General features: G+C 56.4%; 1 protein-coding gene across 4 annotated transcripts in view; it reads left to right on the forward strand.

The window, feature by feature from the left end:
• KSR2 (kinase suppressor of ras 2) overlaps positions 1-20034 on the forward strand; it is a 56902-nt gene extending 36868 nt beyond the window's left edge. For 3 of the 4 annotated variants that reach the window (XM_072024186.1, XM_072024187.1, XM_072024188.1), the window contains 6 exons: positions 8124-8220; positions 10818-10951; positions 13749-13880; positions 15081-15210; positions 15513-15646; positions 16367-20034. In XM_072024186.1, coding sequence (XP_071880287.1) covers positions 8124-8220; positions 10818-10951; positions 13749-13880; positions 15081-15210; positions 15513-15646; positions 16367-16373 — 634 coding nt within the window. In that variant the 3' untranslated portion in view covers positions 16374-20034. Of the gene's footprint in view, positions 1-8123; positions 8221-10817; positions 10952-13748; positions 13881-15080; positions 15211-15512; positions 15651-16366 lie in introns of those variants that run through there. The other variant, XM_027469794.3, reaches the window with a different exon arrangement.
• Positions 20035-24130: the final 4096 nt, after the last annotated feature.

Below are 24130 nucleotides of genomic sequence, written 5' to 3' on the forward strand. Positions count from 1 at the left end.
ATTTGTCCCTGTGGTACCCCCAAAATTGTGCATGGGACAGTGCCAGGAGAGGGAGACATGGCCTTCGGGCACAGAAGCGGAGGCACCGTGCTGCAGAGAGGTGTTGAATCCCCCCGTGTCTCTCCTGATCACCGAGCCTTGACCTGCCATCATGTAAAATCCATCTCTCCCTGAATATTCAGCTGCTCCCCCACCTCCAGGTGATGAGTGCAGCCGAGTTTCCCCGAGGTGAGGCTGAATTTCCATCCCTCTCCCGGCAGCGTTTTGGGACGCGGAGCCACGAGCCCTTTGCGGCGCGGGTCTGTTCGCCTCTCCAGTCCTATTCAACCCCAGGAGCGGAGCAATTTATTTTATTTTATTTTATTTAGCTCTGAAGTATTTCCTATTCTAACGCCTCTTTATATAAAACCGCTCAGGTGCTGCTCTTGACAGCTTTGACAAAATAAATACGTGCGCCGCAGCCGCTTGATGCATTAATGGGGCTGCCAAGCACGCCGCTCCGCTTTCTTTTCCTCCCCAGCTGCACCCGGTCCTTTTTAAGGTCAAAACACGGCATTACGGGATTGCTGGAAAAACAATCTGCACTCACAGCATCGCTGAGCGTTGCGTGCTCTTCGCCTACAGCCACGAACTCACTTTTATCCCTGTTCTTCGAAGGCTGGAGCAGCCTTGCTGTGGTTTTTCGGTTTCAGCCGGGGGCTGTTCAGCCTCCTCCTGCTGTGCTTGTGCTCCCTGCACGATCTGCTCGTGGCCGGTGCTGGTGCTGGGCTGGCTACGAGGGTGCTGGAGAGCTGAGGAGGAGGAGGGTGGTGGATGGAGGCTCAGAGAGTGGATTTTTGGGAAGCCCCAGACTGCACAGCCCTTAGCCCCGAGGTGATTTCCAGGCACATTTTGTTCCCTTTGGGGCTTTCTGTGGGGCTTTATTCTGCTGCTGCATCCTCAGCAGCACATCTGCTCTTTGGGGGTGCCCAGAGATGCCCACGCAAGGACAGGGAGAATTTTCCCCACCGAGGGAAGCGAAACCCCTGGCAGCTATTGCAGCCCCCCCCCGGCATCCTGCGGCAAGCTCCGAGCAGCTGCCTCTGCCTGCAAGGGGCTTCACCGCGCCGTGCAGCCCGCAGGGGTTATTTATAGGAGGGTTTATTTTTGCTTTTCCACATCCCCACGTCTTCCTTCCTGCTCAATCGTGTTATTCCAGGCCGCTCATCAGCAGGCAGCGATCTCCCCCTCCAAACCCCGCAGCCCGCGTGCAGCTTCCTGATGTGGAAACATCATCACGGCCGAGGGGAAACTGAGGCAGGGCTGCCCTTTGCCTTCTTGTGTGATAACCTTTGCTCCAGCCCGAGCATCCCGAGGTGTCTCCTCCCAGCATGAGCCCACAAGTTGGGAAAAGGGAGAGAAATTCAGCTGCTCGGAGGAATGCAGCGGTGGTTTGCACGGTGGCGGCTCCGCCGGAGTCGCTAATGGATTTTCTCCTGGGTAATGAGCGGTGGGGACAGTTAGCATTCATCTTAATTAGTCTCGAGCAAGAGCGGGTGGGAGCCGTGGTGCCGCGAGGAGCGCTTAATGGACAGCGCTAAAAAAGACCCAAATTTTAGTGCTTATCGATCCTTTCTGGCACTCTGAGGTCTGGGAGAGGGGCTCAGCAGCTTGGGGCTTTTTGCAGAGGGCTCATGTGGGATGGGAAAGTTGCTTGCAAGCAGGAAAAAAGGATGGGAAAGCTCAGCAGGGGCTGTGCACCCAGCAGCCTGGGATGCTCCTGGCTGAGTTTTTGACTCTTGCTCCTCATGGTGCGGTGCTGGAGGGACCCCAAATTTACCGGGGTGCAACCAGGAGCCAGGTCCATCGCTGCGAGCCTCCTGCCTGGGCAGAGGAGCCGCCGGGAGCGCTCTGATTGATGTCCCCGGTGTAACCCTCCAGGAAGACCAAGGAGAACGGTGAAGAACATAAAGAATTAAGCTTGACAAGGCCAGCTCCGCATAAGGAGGATTAATTTGCCGAAGGTGCCTTTCAGCAGGGGAACGTTGGGTTCTTGTGCTGGAGAGGGAGCAGCTCCCAGCGGCTCTCCACGGCCGGCCCATGGACGGGGGGGAGCTGAGTGCTGGGGATGAGCATAAACCAAGGGAAAATATTCCCAGCTCTGCTCTGGGCAATAAGGTGTTTGAGACGTGAGATTTGAAGGCATCTCTGTGCAGAGCAGCCACTCGGCAGAGGGCTGGCAGCTGGCTTGGCGTAGCAAAACATCTGCACTGCCCAGTGAGGCTGCTCGCGAGCCAGACATCGAAGATGAAAAGTGCCCTTTTGGTGACGTCTAACTCAAAGGTCCCATTTTTGGCTGCTTTATCATGGGGTTTTTAAATGCAGGGTGGGTGCTGTTGGTCCTCCCCGCGTTCCCTGCATCGCCTCCTGTCCCAGTGAAGCCTCTGGGGTTGGGGAAGCTGCAGGGATGTGCTCCTCTCACTCCATCCGTGGTCCAACTGGAAAAGGAGTGGAAGGAGGAAAACACCCAAAACTTTGAGGTTTAAATGACCCGAACAGCATGGTGCTGGGGTAAAGGGATGGCGCTGCAGCACCCGGGAGCTCTGGCCCCCTGTTTCTGCGGTTAGGGGAGCTCCTCTCCTCCTGACATTTACAGCGTCCCAGCTCAGCTGCGCAGGATTTGGGGCTTGTAGACCTTATTGCTTAGGGAGCTGGGGGATGAATATTTATGGGATTCAAAGGACAGGGGGTTCTCTCCCTCGGGCGCTTTGTCGGAGAGCAGAATCAGCGGGGTTTTGCCTCCCGTGAACCTCCTCGTGCACTGGAGTCCTCCAGCACCTGCTTTGGGGCTGAAGGAGCAGCATCTTTCCTACCTTTTCGGTTGTTTTTCTCCTCCAGCTTCTGCTGCGCTTCTCCTTCCATAGCATTTAAAGTAATGAAGCCCATAGATCACATAATAAATAGGTATTGACTTCTTGCCACGGGCTGGATCAGAATTGATTGACCCGTGGGAATACACTTCTTTCCGATCAATAGGAGGCCATCAGGCTGGATAAATCTTGATAACGACTGACAACGGGAAAGTCAATACGTGTATTAATATATACATTAAGCGGGCATATATCTTCCGCCTGGAGACAGCCGTGCTCGTGGCAGCGGGAGGAGACCGAAATATTCGGGGTGAGGAGGGTTTGGGGATGGGGAAAGGCATCGGCACGGTGCTTTGGGGTGTGCTTTGTGCCCGAGAGAGAGCTTGGGGCTGAGTCTGGAGTCCACGTCCTGGCTGGCAGCATCTGATCCATCCCTGTGGCCAGCTCCTTGTGGGCAGCACATTAAGGGAGCGAACACAAGTGTTTTTTTTTTGTTGTTAACAATTATTACGATGGCTATTCCAGAGCAGAGTTGGGTTCTAGGGAAGCTGCCGTCTCGATCACAAGGCTTGCTGCTTCTTCAAAAGCAGGGGTTTCTCTATTTCTTTGGCATCCTGAGTAGCAGGGGGGTCAGGGAGCAGGGAACACAGGCTACCAGGAGGGGTGAAAGCATCCTCGCATGTCCCTGTGCACCCAGCCAGCCCTCCCCGAGCCGATTACGAGCGCACCCTTTCCGAAGGCACCACGTATCAAATATTCTGGGGCGACTTGTTTGCCACCAGGGCTTTAGATAAGCCTCTGGGGACCATGGCTGCTTTGCATTCACCTGTCTCGTGGCTGTTTTCAAAGCAGCCGTAGAAGAGCTCGCCTCCTCCGCCACTATCTCCTTGAAATAAAAATGCATAGAGTTGGCTTTTTCCAAATAACTATTTTCTTCCAAAGCCGTGCCGGGGCTGCGGCTGCTGTTTGCGGGGACTGATTGCCCTCCTCCTCCTCCTCCTCCTCCTTCCCCAGCCCTGCCGGCTCTGTGCTATCAGGGAGGTAAATCCAGCTGCCTGCCTCGTGTCTGTCTGAGGATGTTTCCATGGGGCAGCAAGCGAGGGCTGAGCACAGCAACGTGTCTTTGTGCCTCCTGTGCCCCGTGCTGGTTTTGCTCGGCACACAGCAGGCTCTGGGACTGAACTGCTCGCTCCTGGAGGGTGCTGAGCGTCCTCCTTCCCTTGCTGCTGGAGCTTTGGGAGATTTTTGTATGGAAACAAGTGTTTGCTGCTTGATAAAGCCAGGGAGAGCCTGGCTTTGGGCGGGAGGTGGAGTTTGTCCTGGGAAGTGTTTTACCTCCCCAGGGATGCTTCAGGAAGGTCCAGGCTCAAGGATGCTGCTGCTGCTCGGCAGTGCCTTGGGCTGATGCACTCATTGTTTTTGTATTTGTGGCCCAGCAAGGAAGGATTGTGTTCCCTCAGTGCCCAGGAGGAAGGAAACCCCACGTGGCGCTTGTCACCAGCACTGGGAGCGAGGAGGGAAGGCAGCTCCCTGCCTGCCAGAGGGCATAGCGATGAGGTGGAAAATGAAGTTAAAGCTGAAGTTCCCGGGGCTGGGAACTTCCCCCACTCGGTCTCGGGGTGTTAGTGGCTAAGGGAAGAGCTGCTGGGCTTCATGCAGAGATTTCAGCAGCGGAGCATCCCGCTGAAACCAGTCCTGGCAGGGCTGGGATTTCTCAGCCCCCGCTCACAGCGGGTGCTGCTGGCATCCCAGCTGGGGATCGTGCAGCTCTGGGTTCCTGCACGGCACCCGACACGTGCCAGCTGTGCCTGTGCTGGTCCTGCCTGCCAAGCAGCGAGTCCCAGCGATGTGCCTCTGCTTGCTGTGACGGCATCTTTCTTCATATTGCCCCCAAACCGCTCCTTTTTGGCAAAATGCTAATAAGCAGTAAACTGATGGTGGATCTGGAAGCATCCAAGCAGCCTCTGCAGAGCCCTTTCGTTGCTCCGGCTTTGCCCGAGCTCAGATGTGACCTGCTGGCAGGGGTAGCTTTATATTAAAGCACTTATTAGTAATTCCCACTCTTTCCTCCTGTCTCTCCCCTGGGCGGATGATGCCGGCTATCACCATGGCATCTGAGCCCGTTCCCCATACATCAATTCAGCAGCGAGCGATGAGCTGCCCGAAGTCTGGCATTTATCACTTTGGGGTGTTCACAACGATCCTATTTAGATCCTATTTAATGGCCCACCGTCACATTTATATGGATGGTTGGGCAGGGCGAAGAAAAGCGCACAAAACCTGCTGAAGTGACAGCCTCACGAGCTGAGCACGGCCGCCGAGGTGCCATCGGGTGCGGAATTTGTTCCAGCACGAGTGAGCAGGAGCCAGGCTGAGGTCTTAAACCCTATGGAGGTGATGGCCATCGGTACTGCAATGAGGACGAGGCTGCTCCCCCCATCAAATGGCAGAAATATCAAGAGGCAGTGCTCCTGCTCTTCCTAACTCATCCCTCCCGAATTGTTCCTCTGCAAGTCACTTTGGCTTTGCTCCCGTTGCTGATGTCTCCAGCCCACGCTGGTGAAATGCAGAGTGTTTATAAAGCAATTTGGGATTTGGCTTGCTTGGCTGAACACTTCAAAAACTCATCTTGAATAGCAAGCATCTGCAGTGGGATGGGGCCGGGGCTGTCCTGGGGCTGGGGAGGCGGTGAGGGAACATTTGGGGTCGACGTGCGGACCAGGGGACCCCGGCTTTGGAGGGATTTGAGCATCTCCCTGTTGCTTTGGTTGGGTTTGGTCTCTTGTCACCACCTTGCCCGGGTGCAGAGAGGTTTATTTCGCCTTCGTTTCAGGTGTCACGCCGCGTGATCCGAAGCGGGGTGGGTGCCACCTCCCAGCACCGACCGCTCGAGGCAGGGATGCGTGCGTGCGCCCCCGGCACCTCGCTTTGTGCGCTTTGAGCGCTCCGTGCCCGCTCCTCCCGCCCGGATGGGGACAATTCACAGCGGGCGAGGAGCGAGAGGGCCCCAAATTGCCGGGGGCTGCCATGAAAAGGTTCCGCAGGTGCTTGCTAAATAGACTCAGGTGCTGCATAATAGGTGCAAACAGGGCTTTGTGGCTGCGTTGGCAGCTCCGTATCCAGCGAGAAATCGCTAGCAAACACCCGGTGCGGCTGGCTGAATTCACACCGAGGAGCTATTCAGCAGCAGGGAGCAAGTCACGGGGCTGTGTCCCCAGGGACAGACCAGCAGTGGCTGCGTGTCCCCAAGCATTGGGGCTGCTGTGGCCGCTGCCTCCCTTCGTCGAGCCCCCATGGCTGGGAAGGCAGCAGAGATGGGAATCTCCTCGGAAAGGGTTTATCGCTGCACTTTGGAGAGGCAGCAATCGGTGGTTGTTTTTTTTTTCTTTTCTCCTCCTAAACCAGTCCTTTTTATTCTAGGAAAACATCTGATGTTAACTCACTTCGGGGCTGAAATCAAAGCTAAGCTCTTAAGTTGAATTTGTAGCGTTGATTCATAACTAATCCAGCCCATAAGCAACTTCTGGTAACAGTTTGCTCCGGAGGGAAATCAGCGTTTGCTGGGGGTTGGGGAGAGTTGTGATAACGTGTGTGTGTGTGCATAATGTGTGTGTCTGTGTGCGGCCAGGGACGGCGAGCTGGGGCTGAAGCTGTTAACCTGTTGCCTCGTGGGGCTTAAGCTCTACAAGTCTATTTAGCAAATCAATGCAGAAAACTTCATGGTGGAGACAGAATTCGTGTCCGTTATTATTCTGCCCCCTTCAATTCCAGCTGCAGAAAGCCAGGGGCATGGCTTGCCTTTATCACTCATTCCCAAGCAATATTGAGAGCACTGGCATCCTAATCTTCAGAAAAACTCGTGTTTGTCCCCGACTGCAGTCAAACTATTCCGGCAGATAAAGCAGCTGGTTTAGCTAGAGAAAGCTGACGTTTGTGACTGCGGATGCTGCAGCTCGTGCGGTTACAAGTGTGGCTCCTGCAGGTGCTGGCGGCTGGGCAGGGGCGAGCAGGCAGCTGCAGGGGTGGGTGCGAGGATGCCCCGAGCCCTGCGGTGTCTTCCTGGCTCGTGTGCGTGGGGCAAGGTTATTTCCAACATGATCTGCAGGAATGTGCTTTGAAAGGTGCTGTCATCTTCCCCAAAGATGTGAAATTTTGTCTCGCTCTTGTTCCTGCTTCGCTGCTCGACCTGGGCATGGTGCTCGTTAGTGCAATTTGGGAATGGTGCTCGTTAGACACGTGGAGATTTGGGTTTTGGGGCACGAGGTGCTGCAAGCCCATTTGAGGGGAGCAAGCAAGGATTTATCCCAACCCAACCAATTTAATCCCCAAAAGTGCTGCCAGGAGCTCAGCGTTCCCCCACTTTCTGGAGGCGAGCCCCTGCAGTTGGGTGGAAATTTGGGGACATCCACACCTGCCTTTGCTTTGCATCCCAGGGGATGGCAGCGGGCAGGAGGAGGGGAGCGTGGACAGGAGTTAAATCCTGCAACTTCGTGTTCGTTAACGAGAACAAGATCAATTAACGTCTGCGCTTCCTGAAGCCTCTTTAACGAGACGCGCGCCTGCCTGGCGCTTTGTTTCTCAGGCACAGGTACCCAGTCCCATCCTTCCAAAGTTGCCTGTAATGAGCGTGGGTGGATGTAGAAAAGCAAAAAAAAGCCCCTTTTTTGTGGGCGGGAGTCGAGGCAGCATCCACCCACGTACTCCATTATGATATTCAAATGTCAATATATTTTTAATTGGTTTATATGCCCCCCCTCCCCCTACAGCTGCCTTTGGTAATTAAGGCTCTGTAAATAGATTTTACTGTAATTGGTACGAGAAGGAAAATTGGAGGACATTGTACAGTGCATTGGGGTTTTTTGTGTGTTTTTTATTTTTTTTTTCTCCCTGTCTTTCCTCTTTTGACTCATGTTACATCTGTGAGCATTGTATCCCACAGGGGAAGAGGCGGGGAGGAGACGCGGACAGTTTTGCACCAAAAAAAATAAAAAATAAATAAAAAAAAGATGCTTGCTGGTGAGAGGGCCAGCTGGGCTGCTGCTGGCCGGGACATGGGGACAAGATGGGGGCAAGCCCCAGCGATGGCACTGGAGGTGGCAGAGCTGGCTCCCTCCCTCCCAGTGCTCCCAGTATCGCTGCTGAGCCCCCAGTGCACCCCAAGGTGTGCCACCCCCGGTGGCTGTCTGCCACCCCTGCCCTTGTCACTGGGGGATGTTGCTGGGCAGGGGGTTTATCAGCCGTGCTGTTATCTTCTCCCTTCTCCTGTCCTTCCAGCCTGTGCAAAGGACGGACTCTCTACTCGGTGGTGAGAGACGCCAAAATCGTCCTGGACGTCAACAAGACGAGGCAGATAGCGCAAGAGATCGTGAAGGTACGGTGTGCTGGGGGGAGATGGTGGCACCACGAGACCCCCCCGTGTGCATGTCAGCACCCAGCCAAACTGGCCCAGCACCCACAGCACCTTCTGGGTCCAAAACACGGGGCTGGCAGAGATCCCTGCAGCTCCCAGGGGATCCAAGGGCACCACGCTGGGACACACGGCTGGTCATGGGTGCTCCTGGCCCACCCCATGGGGCTCCATGCCCATCCCATGGGTGCTCCCAGCCCCTTGGGTTACACCATCCACCCCACGCGTGCCCCAGCCTGGGTGGTGGCACCTTACGGCAAAGCTCTGGATTGGATTTGGGGTGTCCGCTTTTTTTCTTTCTTTCTTTCTGTTTTTTTTTTTTTTTTTTTTTTTTCCTGCTCTGTATTTTCTATTTTTAAAAGAAGGATTTTTCCTGCTGAGCAAACATCTCAAGCATCAAATATGTTCTTGCCTCCCAAATGCTCACAGCAGGAGCTGATGGCTCGGGCCGGCCCCTCTCTCTGTACCAGTTGTTTCCTCCCACTGGTTGGGGTTTCAAGGAGTGGGCTGGGAGGCTGCTGTCTCCTGCGGCTGCCCCTGTATTTGGCGTGGGTTGGGGACCTGAAGCCCTTCATGGCTTTGCAGGGAAACACCAGCACAGGAGAACTGAGCAGGGCTGGACCCATGAGAAGGGAGCATCACTGTGAAAAATTCACCCATGACATTTGCCGAAGCAAATCAGCAAAAATGCCATAGACCCAGCTTCATCCCCGATGGCAAACCTCTCCTGCACCCTCTCCTCTATGGCAGGGCTCGGTTGGGTGCCCCCTGAAACCCGCACCGGGCAGGGGATGCTGGCTCTGCCCTGAGGAGCTGGTGGAGCTGCAATTAGCAGAGGTCTAATTGCGTGGGGTGGGCTTTGGCAGGGCTGGGGAGCAGCGCCCCGAGGAGGTGCGGGTCGGGCGACGCGGGGAGCTTTGGCTCCGCCACCCAGCCCAGCGCTGGAGTGACTTTATCTTTTGATTCTCCGCATGAGACAAGAGATCCTTTAAGCTTATTGGATTACCGGGTGCAAGGGCTCTTGTTCCGCTGCCATCCTCGGGAGCCGAAAGTTAATTTGTTTAAGGAGCGAAGCCGGCAGAGGGAGCTGGCTTTTCGCTCACGCGGGGCATCGGAGCAAATGACGGCGCTGCTGCCGTGTGCCTTGTCTCAGATGGAATTTGCTGTGGGATCTGTGGTATCCCCTGTGGAGTCACCAGCTTCATCAGAGGGGCTGATTGCTCCTCCTGGAATGCCTGCAGCAAAGTTTTGCCCGTGCTCCCTGGTCTCTAAATGCATCGCGGAGCAGAGCAATCGCGGCAGTCATCAGCTCGCAGGAGGCTCGGTGGCACGGCTGGAGGGTGCCCCAACCTTGGCACCCACAGCCCCTTCAGGAAGCATCCCTTCCCCATTCTAACCTTCCCCATTCTAACCACTGCATCCCGGCTCTGAAACTCAGCCCCCAAACCCGGTCTCTTCCCAAGACCCTCAGCAGGAGGTCGTGGAGGCTGCACCCTCCTCCTGGGGTGCAGGGTCTGGGTGCGCACCCGGATTTCGGCGTGGTGCTTGGCCTCAGGATGGGCAGCATTCCCGAGCTGATTGCAGGGTGATTGACAGCCCCAAAATGCCAGGAAATAATTGCACGGTAGATGCAGCACTGTATAGCTGCCACATGAAGAGCATGAGGCACAAAGGCACTGGCGGTGTCTTACAGCAGATTTTTAAACCTTATCCTTGCTCCACGTGCTGGGACTTGCAGATCCCTAACGAATCCAGCTCCGGCTGTGGCACCTCGGGCACCTGCAGCCCCCCTGGTTACCCAGGGCGGGTTCGCACGTGGTCCATGGCCATACGTGAAATGATCAGAGCTCAGATGGTGCCTTGTGGAAACCCACTTCAACCCTCCCATGCCAGTGGTGAGCTGATAATTGCTCTCAAGCAACAGTTCAGTAGCCCCTTCGGCATTAATCCTTGGGTCCTTCCATCTGGAACAAGTTTCCCCAGCCTGCTTAGGAGGATGAAAAGTGGGGCAGCACCACGAGCCTTGCAGCCAGGATAAATGTCCCCAGCGCCGTCCCGTTGAGCTACGTGTCAGCCCGCAGGCTGCTCCATCAGATGACGCGTAACAAGCCCGGTGCAGCCGAGTTTGGATTTCCCACCCGCGGCCTTTTTTTTTGCCTCATTAGCAATAATTTTAATTAACCGGCAAGTAGTTTTTCCTAGGGGAAGGGAATTAAGGCAGGACTCCTGCGAGGCTCTTGTTCCAAGTCTAACCATGCCGGTGCGCACGTGGGAAGCCCTAATGGCTCCGGCAGGGGATGCAGTAGTGGGATGGAGAGCGTTGCCTTGTTCCCCCTCTGCTCCCAACCCCAAAAGAGAAGGAAGGCGAAAACATCACCATCAATTTCCCAGCGGAGGATTTCAGGGATGCTGCTCTGCGTTGCCGTTTCTTTCTCCGTGTAATCAATTAATCAGGGAGCAGCCGTGGGGTTGCCCCTTTTCTGGCGTTATCCTCTTCGTTTGTGCTTCTTGTTCAGTTCTTTTTTTTGTTTTGTTTTGTTTTTCTCTCCCTTCTGCCCTAGGGGATGGGGTACCTGCATGCCAAGGGGATCCTTCACAAGGACCTCAAGTCCAAAAATGTTTTCTATGACAACGGGAAGGTGGTGATCACGGACTTCGGCCTCTTCAGCATCTCGGGTGTTCTCCAAGCAGGCAGGTAGGACACGGCGCGATGGCAATCCTGGGTTTGTCCCCAGTCCTGGAGCTCCCCTTTGAGCTGGGGACATGGGGTGGGACCCCAAAAGCTAATCTGCACGTGGCTGCCTGGGTCTGCAGCCTTGGTGGACACCAGGACAAGGGGGCCTTTGGGTGTCCGTTTCACCAGGGCCAGGAAAGCTGCTTTAATTCCCTGTCCTTTCCCCAGTGATATTGCTATAATCCGATGGCATCTGCTCCATTCCCTGCTCCTTGGCTGCTGAACGATGCCGTGCTGGTGACCTTTTGGATGCTACAGACATCTGGCCGTGGTGTCTGCACCAAGCCAGGGCATGGAGCAGAGCACAGCAAGCAGAGAGCCAAGCTCGGGACATTTACAGCATCACAACGTTTCCTTATCTCTTTCGGTTTGAAGTCAAGCATATTTAGTAAATGTTCCCTATTAATTTTTTTTTATTTTTTTTTAAGTGTTTTGGTAGGTTTGCAAGCTGTATGCACGGCAGCGCAGAGAGTTTCAGCAGTCGTTCAAAGGAAGAGAAGCAGAGATGGGTGGGGGAAAGGAAATGAGGGAAAAAAAAGAATAGAGGTTTTATTTTCTGGTTTGGGTAATACTGAACAAAATATCTTGCTGGTTGTGTGGTGCCCAGCTGGCCTTCTGGGGCTGCTTTTGGCCTCACTCACTGCACATGGTGCTGCTGGAGAGGTTGTGGCTGGGGGGACTTTGCTCCTGCCTGTACGAGGCTGCAGCTCACCGCAACAGCAGCAATAGGCTTTGGGTAAAAATGGGCAGATTTTGCCAGGGGGCAAAGATTTTTCAGGAATTAATGTGTTGTGGATGTGTCCCACGGTTGGTCAGAGCCTACGATATTCCCATGATATTTCCATCAGCAAAGCTCTGGAGATAAAAAGCAAGGTGAGGCATCGGGGAAATGGGAACCTGGTGCTGTGGGTGATGCACGGCTGTCTCTGCCCAAGATCGGGATGACATTGGGGGATGAAGCCACAAAGACTGCTCAGGAGAGGAAGGAAGGCACACGGGGCTGGGCAGAAATACGAGGTCTAACAGGAACAAGCAACATTTTGCTAGGAAAATGGAAATCCTTCAGGAGGAGCTTCGGGGGTGGCTGCCCTGGACTGCTGGCCCCCACCGTGTGTCTTCTGCTGGTGGAGAGCTGGGGGAAGGCTGGGATCTGCACTCATCATTTGCCACAGGTTCTGAAGCAGAAAGTGCCTGCAGGTCTGGTTTCCCTGCTCAGGGTGGCTCCTTACGGCTGGCTATGCTCTCTGGCAGATGAGGAGCAGGAATCGAGCCCAACCTGGGTTCCCTGGAGGCTCCCCACATGCCTGTGAGCAAATGTTTGCAGGTCAGGGATGTCACTTTATGTGACTGAGGACTACAGCCTGGCTGGTTTTCCCAAGAGCTAAAAAATGCTGGGGTTTCCAATTCCTCCTGACCCACCCAGCACAAGGCTGCCTGGAGTTCATGCGAGCACCCGGCACAGCGAGGCGCTCACCCTGCTTGATGTGAGGCTGTTGAAACTATCTCATCCTGGTGATCTTGTCTTTATTTTTTCCTGTATTTAAGCATCGCAGGGCTCAGTAGGGCTGCTCTGTAATTAGGAGAGGCGCGGGGTGGCTTGGAGTAGGCTGAAGAGCTCTTCTGCTCTCACTCTTGCTCTGCCGTTTCGCAGTGGTGCTCGGCACTCAGCTGGTGGTGCTCCTCTGGTAGTCAAAGCGGGCAGGCCAGTTATGAAGGCAGGCGAGCTTTTGTTACAAAACCTCAAATTGTCGTAATTTCACCAAATTTGGGATTGCACTGTCCTCATGGTGGTGCACTAAGGAGAGGAGCCATCGAGTCCCAGGGCTCCTTCAGTGGTCGTGCGCTCTGTGTGCGTCCCCACACATCCTTGGGAAGGCGTCGAGGCACAAACTGGGAAAACTTCCTCCATGGGAGGCAGCGAGCTCTTCCTTCTCACGGGGCAGTTCTATTACCTCCTGAAGAATGACGCTGCCAAATTCTTCATTGACATGCAATGAAGCTGCTTAACATCTTACCACCCACCGGCTGCTCTGCGCTCCCTGCCCACTGTAGCGCCAAGGTGACACCGGCTCCTTTCCAGCCCTCCTGTGTCCCACCACCGTGGTCAGAAACGTGTCCCTGCTGTGGCCACCTCCTTGCTGCTGTCAGGGGAGAAGCATTAATTTGGTGAAGGAGCAGAAGTGAGCAGAGAGAGGCAAGAGATGTGCCACTGGTGCATCCTAGGTGCTGTGGGAGGATGAAGTGAGGAAGCCACCAGCATCATCCTCAGCTGCTGGCCAAATGTATTTGTACTGGCTGGGAGGGATCTTGAGGAGGTACAGAAATGATGGCCTGGAGGGGCTCTTTGGGGTCGAACACCTGAAAACACTCATTTCTGGACTGCTATAGGGTGATTTGGGTTGGAAGAGACTCTCGGAGGTCCCTAGCCCCTGCTCAGATCAAAGCAGGACCAGTGCAGGTGTTTGTGCTGATGGGATTTACCCAAGATAATGCTTTGCCCTGCTCTTCCAAGGCATTTTGGCACAATGGTCACAGTGAGGGCCACGACTGAGCAAGGTGCCAGCCCCAGTCACCTGGCAGGGACAGGCACGAACCCACCATGCCAGCTGGCATTTATCCCAGCGGGGTTAAAGCCCAGCCTTGCGAGGATGCCCTGGGGAAAACCAGGTGTAAATGGGCAGAAGAAGCAGGGGCTGGGGGCTGCTGGTGGCGATGCCTGCCCCGCGGTACCCATGGTCTTGTCTCCGTGTTTTGGCAGGAGGGAGAACAAGCTGCGGATCCAGAACGGGTGGTTGTGCCACCTGGCCCCCGAGATCATCCGCCAGCTCTCACCCGACACCGAGGAGGACAAGCTGCCCTTCTCCAAGCACTCGGATGTTTTTGCGCTGGGGTGAGTCCCTGCGGCGTGGCCTGAGACCATCACTGGGCTCGGGGCATCATCCTGCTTCCAGAGAGCTTGGGTGCAACCCCCTCGATCACTGAGTCCTCCTGTTTCACGTGTAGACAAGGGTGACTTGGGGAAATTGCCTCTTCCCAGTATGGGTACCGATGAGGAAGCTCCTGGAATGGGATGGGGATGTGGTGGGATGCGGATGGCACGGGAAGGGGATGTGATGGGATGGGGATGTGATGGGATGGGGTTGCAGTGGGATGGGGATGCCGTGGGAAGGGACCGCAGATCCCAAAGCCACCAAACCCCCCCTATTCTCCCAGCTGGATGCCTGCTGGTCTGAGCGGCGGGGGCTGAACGCGCAGGGGGAGGAGATGCCAAGAGGCTGAGCAGAGGAGAATTGATGAGTCTCCTTCAGTGGGAGCCTTCAGCCGCCCGGCTCATCGCTCCGGCTATTTGTCTAGCAGAAAGCATCCCTTATGGCAGGAGCCCCATCACGCCCCAATAAAACCTTTCCCGAGATAGGCGGGAGGTTTTATCTGGAGGATTAATTTTCCCGTGCACACCTTGAGGACTGCAGGCCATGGTGGTTACTTTACGTGAAGCTCTTATCTGAGGCAATATCTCCATCAAAACCGCCGTAATTAAAGCTGAAAGGGTTTGGAGCTCTCCTCCCCCCGAGGTAGAACTTAAACACAAAGAAAAAAAAAAAAAGAAAGAGAAAAAAGAAGTAATTAAGGGATCTGGTCAGGCTAAGTGAAAGCTGGTTACTTTGTCTTTTTAATTCGAGAATGAGCAATTCAGTAAAGGAGCCAGCAGTTTCCTTTAAAGATTTTCTCATAATTTCACTCTTTCATGTTTCTGTGCCCTCCTGCGAGCTGGGCAGGATGCCGGACGGTCCCTGTGGGCTGTCACTGTCACAGCTCCCCTTGGAGATAATTCCCTTCCCGTGACTTGGGGACAGTAACAGGGAAAGAGCTTTTAGAGACTCTGCGGAAGGCGAAAAGCCAGCACTCAAGCTCCCAGATAGAAACCTGAATTTTGCAGCATTTAATGCATTCAGGCACCACCAAAATCCTGCGGTGGGCTCTCCCTGTGGATGGGTTTGGGGCAGGGAGAGGTGGCTGCGGGTGTGGGACATTGAGCCGTGCCCCCTCGGGGTGGCTCCTTTCTGCCCCTGATCCCCCTGTCTCCCACCAGCACCATCTGGTACGAGCTGCACGCGCGGGAGTGGCCCTTCAAGACGCAGCCGGCGGAGGCAATCATATGGCAGGTGGGACGGGGGATGAAGCCCAACCTCAGCCAGATCGGGATGGGCAAGGAGATCTCGGTACGTGCTGTGGGGCAGGCGGATCCCTGCATGCGTGCGCGGAGGGGGGACGTGCTCCGGGAAATGCTCTGCGCTACCTGCGATCCACAAGCAAAAAAATAAAATAAAATAAATCAAAGGGTCCCTCGGGTGAGGTTTGGTCCTGCTGCCACTGTGCCAGCTTGCACCTCAGCCCTTCACAAGGATGTGGGGACGGGAACGGGGCTCCTTGCAGGGGATGTGGGGTGGGTATGGGGTGCATGGCTGGTGGTGGGTGAGGGAATGGCTCTGGGTGCTCACGCGCTCGCCCCGTGTGGCTGCAGGACATCCTGCTCTTCTGCTGGGCCTACGAGCAGGAGGAGCGCCCCACCTTCACCAAGCTCATGGACATGCTGGAGAAACTGCCAAAGCGCAACCGCCGCCTCTCCCACCCGGGGCACTTCTGGAAGTCGGCAGAGTAAGTCCCTGCCCGCGCCCCCCGGGACCTAGGGGAGAGGTGTGGGGGTCCCCTAGGGTGAGCTAAGGGAGAGCAGCGAGGGCAATTCTGGCTGCTGCAGGTCCTGCTTGTGCCTCACCGAGGGCTCTGAGGCACAGATTTTTCCTCCTGCCCCTGATAACCAAACCTCCCTTCCTTCCCTGTGCCCCAAAGCCGGGGGCTTGAATGTCCCCTGTGCCACCTGCGTGTCGCCGTGTGCTCGGTGCTCCCGGGAGCAGCACGAAGCCAGCAGTCAGACGGCCCCACCATCACTCAGACTTGAAGCCATTAATCAGGATGGAAGTTAATTGCCAGCCCATGCTCCAAGCAGGCACCAGGATGGCTCCTGCAGCCGGGCAAGGAAAGCTGAAGGTTGATGAACCCCAAAGCAGCAGGCTGTGCAATTGCTCCGTCAGCTCTGAGCAGGTTTTGCAATCACCGAGCCACACTCGGGCTGCCCGGCAGCTTCCCCTTCATTCCCGGCCCCATAACCTGCTCACAGCTGGCTCCCACCCTAGTGTCTGGTGCTGGGGGCCACAGATGGCTCCTGGGAGCTCTCTGGTGCAGGAGCATCCCTGCACAAAGTGTGTGGGGACAAGGCACAAAAAGCCCCTGGGAACACGTCGGCAGGATGGGTGCGGAGGGATTTTGGGGTGGTTTCTGCAAAACCACCCTGACTCTGCCATTTTGTCCCCTTTCCAGGCTGTGACCGGAGGAGCTGAGGGACGGTGCCTTCCTCCCCCTGCGCTTCTCCTCGTCCTCACCGCTTCTCCTCCCGGCGCCGTGGCAGAGCAGCGGGCGCTGCAGGATGGGAGCGCTGCCTGCTCCTCGCAGCCTTCCTCCCCGATGGAGAGGGGCCGGTGGCCGGGGACCTGTGGGGACACCGCCACGGCAGGGGGGTGACAGTGGCCGCGTGCACGGCGGCTGCGTGGCCAGCACCCTGCCGAGCAGGGCTGGGCGGCTGCAATTTAACACCAGGGCTTCTCTGATCCCAATCAGCATGGTCAGTGCTCACGTCGCTCCTTTGGGGCCGGCTCGCTTTTTGGTTCTTAGGGCTTTTATTTAATTTTCTTTTTCATGAAAAAAAAAAAATAATAATAATCGGGGGGAGGAGAGGGGGATAAGGGGGGAAGCGCTGCTGATTCACGAGTTCCGTGCCGCTGCTATTAGCTGCCCCCCGCCGGGAAATGCATCCACAGCGTCCCGCTCCTCGGCACCCTGTGGTGGGCAGCGGTGACCTTTCACAAGTGGCTTCTCCGCTCCCGGCCGTGCCCACTTAGGCTCCCCCCGGCTCTCCCTCTCAGCAGGGCACAGCTCCGCGGCCCCGCTAAATTAGCCCTTGGCCCCAGCGCGGAGCTAATCAGCCGACCTCTCCGCCTCGCCTCTCCCCTTTGCTTCGGGCTCTCTCCAGAAATAGCTGCGCCGTGCCAAGGGCTGTTATTCGGATGCTCGAGGGCTGGACAAGCTTGTGGGTTCTTTTTTTGGGCTTGTCTATAGAGCAGCGGGAGCAGGCTCTGGTTGTACAGAGCTCGCATCCCCTTCCTGGCCCCATAGCTGTCCCAGCACCCCGGACACCCACCATCCATCAGCCAAAGCCCCGAGCTCGCTGCTCTTGGGCAGCATCTTGGGGCCGGTGCCCCGTCTCGTGCCGGTGTTTCCCTCTCCCTGCTGGCTCGGCTGGGTCCCCGAGCCCATTAGATGAGCTGTCAAGTGACAGCAGAGAGCAAATTGCGTTCTCAGGCTCTAACCGAGCGTAATTGCTTGACAGGAGCTGCCCTGAATAATTCAGTCGTGGTGTGAGTTGGTTTTAATTCGGAGCTGTTACACAGCTCTGCAAACTAACCGGCCCTGTGGTGTTTGCTGCTCCTCCGACTGGCTCTTGCTGGTGTTTGCTGCTGCTGTGGCTGAAATCGATGAGGATCAGAAGCCTCTGCTGAGCGCTGGAGGTGGGGAGAGCCGTGGGAACAGAGAGGTCCCGGAGGCTCCTTCCTTAAGCAGGTCCTGGGAAAAGGCTGTTCTGGACGGGGCTCAGGCTGGTGCTTTTGGGGCACGTCCTGTGCCGTGCTGTCGCGTCCCTGCTGCTTTGCACAAAGCGAGGAGGAGGCAGCGGGACCAGGTCTGTGTTTGGCCGTGCACGGGGTGAGCCTAGGTGAGCGTAGGGTGCATGCCAGGCTGTGCCAATTCCCCCTGCACCGGGCAGCACCGGCCCTTCGTGGTCCCTCTGCACGATGCAGCAGAGCTTGGCGCAGCTGGTGAGCATCTCCCCATCCTGCTGATGTAGGATGCTCAACATCTGCTCGCTCTCTGCCTCCTCCACGTCCCTCCTTCCCTCCTCTTCCCTCCCTCACACAAACCAGCTTCATCTCAGCCTGGGCCACCACGACGGTGTCCTCTGCTGCCTGCCCTCCCCTCCCAAAGCCTCCTCTTGCACTCCCCATCCTCTGTGCGCGTGCCATAAGTGTTGCACTAAAGCTCGGAGCCTCTCTGAGTTCTCACCAATGCCTTTGCTTGCAGCAGCCCCGGGGACTGTGGGGCTCTGGGGATGGGGACTGGTCCCCATGTCCTGTCCCCACCGGTCCTGTCCCTGTTGCTCGTGCCGGCAGGCTGAGCACCCACAGCTCTGTGCGCCCTGGGATGGGCACGAGGGGGAATCCACAGCACGGGCACTTTGTCTCCATGTTGGAAAGCTCAAGGAGGTGATGCCATGGCTGATGCTCAGCATCAGGGGTAGCAAGGTCCTCTGGCCTGGTGGGCACCGTGCAGATTTGTGGTGGAGGTACTTGAAAGACTTTCTGAAGAGCTGCTGTGCTTTGGGAGTCTGAAGGGAGCTGAGGGGTGCTGCAGCCAACAGGTCTCACCCGACCCAGCTCTGCTTTTTCTGCCCCATTTTTTCTTCCTGGGGGCATCTCCCCCAGGCCACGAGCAGAGGGAGCCGTCGCACAGTGGCACCAACAAAAAAAATAGCTGCCCTCTACTTACCATAAGCGAGCCCAGAAGAGCAGCTCCCTCCCTTCCATTCAGCGCAGCAGCGGCTGTTTGTGCAGCCGCGTTATTTGCATCATGCCTTCTGATTTCTGAAAGTCTTAATTATTTAAAAAAAAAAAAAAGCAAATCTTATTTATTTATTTATCATTGTTTTTTATTTTTTTTTTTTGACTCCAGCTTCGTGCGTGGGGTTTTTATTTTTCCTCTGGTTTAAAAATATCCAGCCCATCAGCACGGAGGGGATGTGGGAGCCGCTCTCCACAATGCCCCCTAATAGGACATCCGACGGCGCGAGGAGCTTCCTCCGCCCGCTCCATCGAGCGGCACGAGCCAGAGGGGAGGCAGGGATTTATTTGGGGATGCTCTGGGTGGGAGCCAAGACGGTTTCAGTGATGTTTTAAGCAACAACTCGATGCGTAGGGAACCGTCCCCAAACCCAGGGGACGTCCCCAAACTCAGCGCCCTTCTTGGGTGGCTGAATTAGAGCTGGATCGGGTGCCTGTGGCTTGGAGCTGCTCAGCCTTTGGGTTTGGCAGGTGCTGCTGCAGGCTCGGTGCAAACAGCTCAGTCTCGACATCTGGGGACAGTGGGACACGTGTCCCCACCCCACCGGGCACCTCCCGTCCCCCGGGGACCACCAGCCCCCCAAGCTGTGCCAGGCTGTGGGGTGGCGCAGGGTGGGATCCGACAGGGCAGCGGGCACACTTTGCCTCCCTTCCCTTTAATTTATTTTAATTTAACTTGGTTTGCAAAGAAGTGATTTCTCGGGAAGCTTTGTCAGCCTTCTTGATTTCCGTTCCCTGTAAAGTACGCTGTTACATTTCCTTGTACATAAGGTATATATAAATATATATACATATCTCTATATGTATGTATATAGATATATACATATCTAACGAGCTCTGAATCCTGTACAGTTTCAAACTGAACTCGATGGCTGCTTTGTTTTCTCCGTGTTAGTTCTGACCGTTGCAGAATGAGCTGGGTTTAATTTCCCGTTTCTCCCTCTTTCTGTTTTCTTTTTATAAATATATACATAAATATATATATATATATTTTGTTGTTGTCGTTGCAAGACTCTCGTCACTGGAAAAGAACAATTGTTTCTGGTGCAAAAAAATAAAAAAAGAAAACACACACACACAAAAAAAAAAAGCTGAGAAAGGCACGATGGATCTCCCCGATGTAAATTTGTACAGTAACATTTATAACGTTTTCTACACTTTAAGAAAGTATTTATAATTTCCGCTGTCTGACTGAGTGCGAATCTCCGTGACCTGCAGAACTGGTTAGCCCTTCGTTCCCGTGGTTTGTCGTGCAGTGTTTGGTGAGGTGACAGTGTATGAATTATTTATGCCAATAAAAAAAAACACTTGGAAAACCAGCGCGCCCCGTGTGCCCACCTTTGGTGCTCGGGGGGGGACATACACCGCATCTAACACCCCCCCCCACAGACCCTCCTCATCCTCACCAACATCCCGCTGACCTGGGGCTTGTAATTAGGGCCGATAATTCACGGTGAATACCTGGGAGGGGAGCACGGGGAGATGGTGAAGGGTAGAGCAAGCAGGAGAATAAATCTCAGCCGGGCTGTGCCGGGTGCTGCCGGGGGTGCTCGTCCCCAGCCGGGGCCCCCCCGGGACGGCTGAGCCCCGTGATGGAGCGCTGGGGGCGCCGTGCATCTGCTGCTCTGTTTGCTCGCTTCTCCCACGCTGTTTTACCGGGGGGCCACCATCCATCTGCCAAAACGCCCGTCGGAAAGCAGCGGCGGGGGCCCTTCTGGTAGGTGACGGGGAAGAAAATCGCGGCGGGTTCATGATTTCCACCCCCCCCCTCCCCTTCCTTCTCCGGCCCCTTCCCGCATCGCCATCGCCCGGGTGCTTGAAAGGTAAAATAATGATGGCTCGCCATTAATAAACCATGAACCCGCAACACGTTCCCCTGTCGAGGGCTTTTCATCTTTCAAAGCCTGCAGGAGGCGGTAAGCAATTAGGGCAGGCGCATCCTGGGGGGGCAGCGGGGCCGGCTGGGGGGGATTTTTGTAGGATGGATGGGGAAAGTGAGACTGGGAGGGACGGGAGAGGTGTTGGGGACTGGGGGCAAAGAGCCACCACGTGAAACCTTCGTGTGCTCAAGGCTTTGTCCCCCCAGAAGCTGATGGGGATGCTGGGTTCACCACAGCATCACCGTACCTGTGCCATAACCCTGTGGGTTCCCCCATGTGAACTGGGGGGGTCCCACTGGCCTGGATTGTAACTGGTTGACACTGGTGGGGGACTGGGCAGCACCACGGGGGCAGAGCCACCGATTGATCCCCCTGCCAAGCCCAGGGCAGGGGGTGCTGAGCTCTCGTGCCTAACGAGGTGCCAGCACCGCTATGGGGATAAATCCACGCTGCGTCCCCCGGAGCAGCCCCAACAGCGGTGTTTGGGGGATTTGAGGCTCCCCAGGACCCGGATCTGCGTGTGGATGTGTTGCAGAGCCACACGAACGCACGCACGTGTCCGTCATCTCCGTCTCCCTGCCGATGAATCATGAGCCATTAATATTTCACAGCGGAGGACAGGCGCAAAGAGGAGCTGAAACGCGCCCGCTGCCAGCTGGGGACAGGGCTGGGGACGTGGTGGTGGCACGGCGTCCCCGTGTCCCCGTGGCTACTCGGATCAGCCCCCTCCCTCCAAGACACAGGGGGTTTATCCGTGCACATCTTCCCCAAGAATTAAACGTATGCTGACGCCATTTATTGGCATGAACTTAAAAAAAATAATAATAATAATCAGATGTGCAAGTGCCAAACCCGTGCAGCTGCTAGACCTGGATGCCACCACAGAGGGGACCGCGCTGTCACCGGACGGGTGGCTCCAGGCACTGCTTCTCCCCCTGGTAGCACGGCAGAACGGGCTCGTTTTCCCCCCTTTCTGCTCTGGATTGGCAGAAAAAGGAGAAAAAAGCCTGGCTGGGAGCCAGATCGTGAGCCCAGAGGGTGAGAAACCGTGGGTGGCCCCCGCGCAGCGCCTCCACCCACCCCAGCACCAGGATGCGGCCGTGGGGAGCCAGGGCTGGGGGTGCCCGGATCGGATCGGTGCCCGTGGCCGTGCTGGATCCTGCCTGGCACAATGGGGCATTGTTCGCCCGCCCTGATTTATGTTTCCTCCTTGTGCTTTCTCAGGAACCTGCAACGAGCTCTCGCTGCTGGGGTGCCCTGGGCCGGTCCCTGCTGGGCACCAAGGGACCCGGGGGGGTCCTGGCATGGGCTGGGGATCCGTGAGCCCTTCGTTAGGGTCAGGTATCTTGTCAGGGGCCATCCTGCCCAGGAGCTGGGACAACCCAAACCCTCTCCATCACTGATGTTCCAGAGAGCAACGTGGGGAGCCCCGGGCAGGCGGCTGACGATGCTCCAACTAATTGGCTGCTTGCGCCACGGCCGCCCACCCTCTAACAGGATTGCTGCTCCCAGCTGGGGCAGGGCTGCTCCTGCTTTGCTGCTTGCAGAGATTAACGCCAGCCAGAGCTCGCAAGGGAGCTGCCCTTAGGTTTCCATCCTGCCCTACCCACCTGGAGGGGAAGGGGGTGCCTCGGTCCCCCCCACCCCTTGGTGCCTGCCCGCCCTCCCCACACGTCTCGGTGCTCCCGTTGCTCAGCAGATTCCCTTTCCTCACCTCTATTTTTACCCTGCCCTTGGGTGCCCGTCTCCCGAAATCTGAGCCCCGCTGCCTTGCCCCGTGCCCAGGGACCTTGCAAGGCTCTGCCCGACTCCGGCACCCTGGGGACCCCTCCTGCCCCGGGAAGGAGCAGAGATTTGCAGTTCCCAGCTTTGTGCGCTAACCGCCGCAGCTGCAGCTTCCTTTGAGGGGCGAAGAGCCACACCATGCCCTGGGCAGCACAGGTAGAAAGACCAGCTAAAGGCTTTCCAGTGCCTAGCAGCTGTTTATTCCTTGTTTTTTCTTGGGGGTGGGGAGCAGGGTGGCTTTCTGTGTTTGTATGGCAAGCTGTGAGCCTGGGGGTGTCAGGCAGGGATGCTCTGCGGTACCTGCTGGCTCTGTGTCCCTGGGGAGCTGCAGGGGGGACACCAGAAACCTTTTTCTCCATGGGTCTGGCAGGAGCAGAGCATCCTGAAGCTGGGAGGGGGCACAGGTTGCCCCCCATGGGGGCAGCAGTGGGAACAGGGCAGATCCCACCAGGCTCTTCCCCTCCACTTGCAGGAAAAGCGTCCTGCAGGGTGAACCTGGCCCCTCCGTGGCCAAAGCGATTTATTTCCCAGAGCCTGGGCACTGCCTAGGGGCTAGGAGAGAGAAAGCACAGGCCCCTTTGTGAGTGGGGTCGGGAAAGGGCTGCCCCAAGCTGTCCCCAAACATCCCAAGCAGAGCCCAGGCACAGCTGTGCGAAGTGCTGCATCTGCTTGCTGCCTCTGCTCCCTGCGCTCTCATTTCCTCTCTCGTTTTCTCTTATTTTTGGCTGCAACCTTTTCCCCAGCACCCTTGTGGGCACGGGTCCATGCTCACCCCTTCTCCTCTGTGGTGCCCAAACCTTGCTCCCAGCCCAGCCCCACAAAACCAAACCCTCTGGGGGCTGTTTGAGTTTTGCCTTTCCAGCGGCGCGGTTTTTGGGCGCCGTACCCAACACCCCGATGCCATCCAGGAGGTTTGCTGGGAATGTGCAGGGTAGGAGCCGGTCGTGGGGAAGCCCTCGCTTTTTGGCTGGGTGATTTCCACCTGCTCCTTCCCCTGGGCTGGAGGAAAATGGATTGCCCCATTTTAAGGGACACCTTAAATACAACGCAGCAGCCCTGGCCTCCCGGGGAGCACCCACCCACCCCCACCCCATCACCCGTGGGGCCGTGCTGCCTCCGGGCAGCGCTGCTGCAGCACCCAGGGGACACCGGTGAGTGGGGCTGGGGGCTCGGGAAGGGCTTTGGTGGTGCAGGAGGAGGAGGAGGAGGAGAAGACCAGGGGCTGTGCGTGCCTCATGGGGCTTGGATCCTGGCCTTGGGATCGTGCTCAGGCTCCTAAAGGTGCAGGTGGGAAGTTTTTGCATGGGGAAAGCCTGGATAGGAGGCGACAGGAGGGACCCTGGTGATGATCTGATCTCAAAGCCCCGTTGTAATTAATGTGGAGCCCTGGGCCACGTCCTAATTCTCAGGCTTTGCAGGGGCTGAAGCCATGGCGAGGAGAAAAATCAGTGCAAAGCCCTCTGAGGTGCCTGCAAGGGGCTGTTATCTCCTGACTGAGCTGGGGGTGGCCTTCAGATGAAACCCCACCACCAAGGACAAGAATGCTCCTTGCATGCTCTTTAGGGGCAGACTAAAACCAAAGCCTGCTTCCTCGTAGGTAAAATTCCTTGGGCAAAACGAGAGCCTTGCTCACTGTGGTGTGGAAACAGGCTTTTTCCTGGGAGTGGGGCTGGTTTGGCTTTGGGGAAAGGGTTTTGCAGTGTGGAGGGTCTCAGGGCCCTGCACAGCACCCAGCTGGTGCCATGGGCTGC

Source organism: Anas platyrhynchos, chromosome 16, assembly GCF_047663525.1.
Source record: "Anas platyrhynchos isolate ZD024472 breed Pekin duck chromosome 16, IASCAAS_PekinDuck_T2T, whole genome shotgun sequence".
In the NCBI taxonomy this organism is placed as follows: domain Eukaryota; kingdom Metazoa; phylum Chordata; class Aves; order Anseriformes; family Anatidae; genus Anas; species Anas platyrhynchos.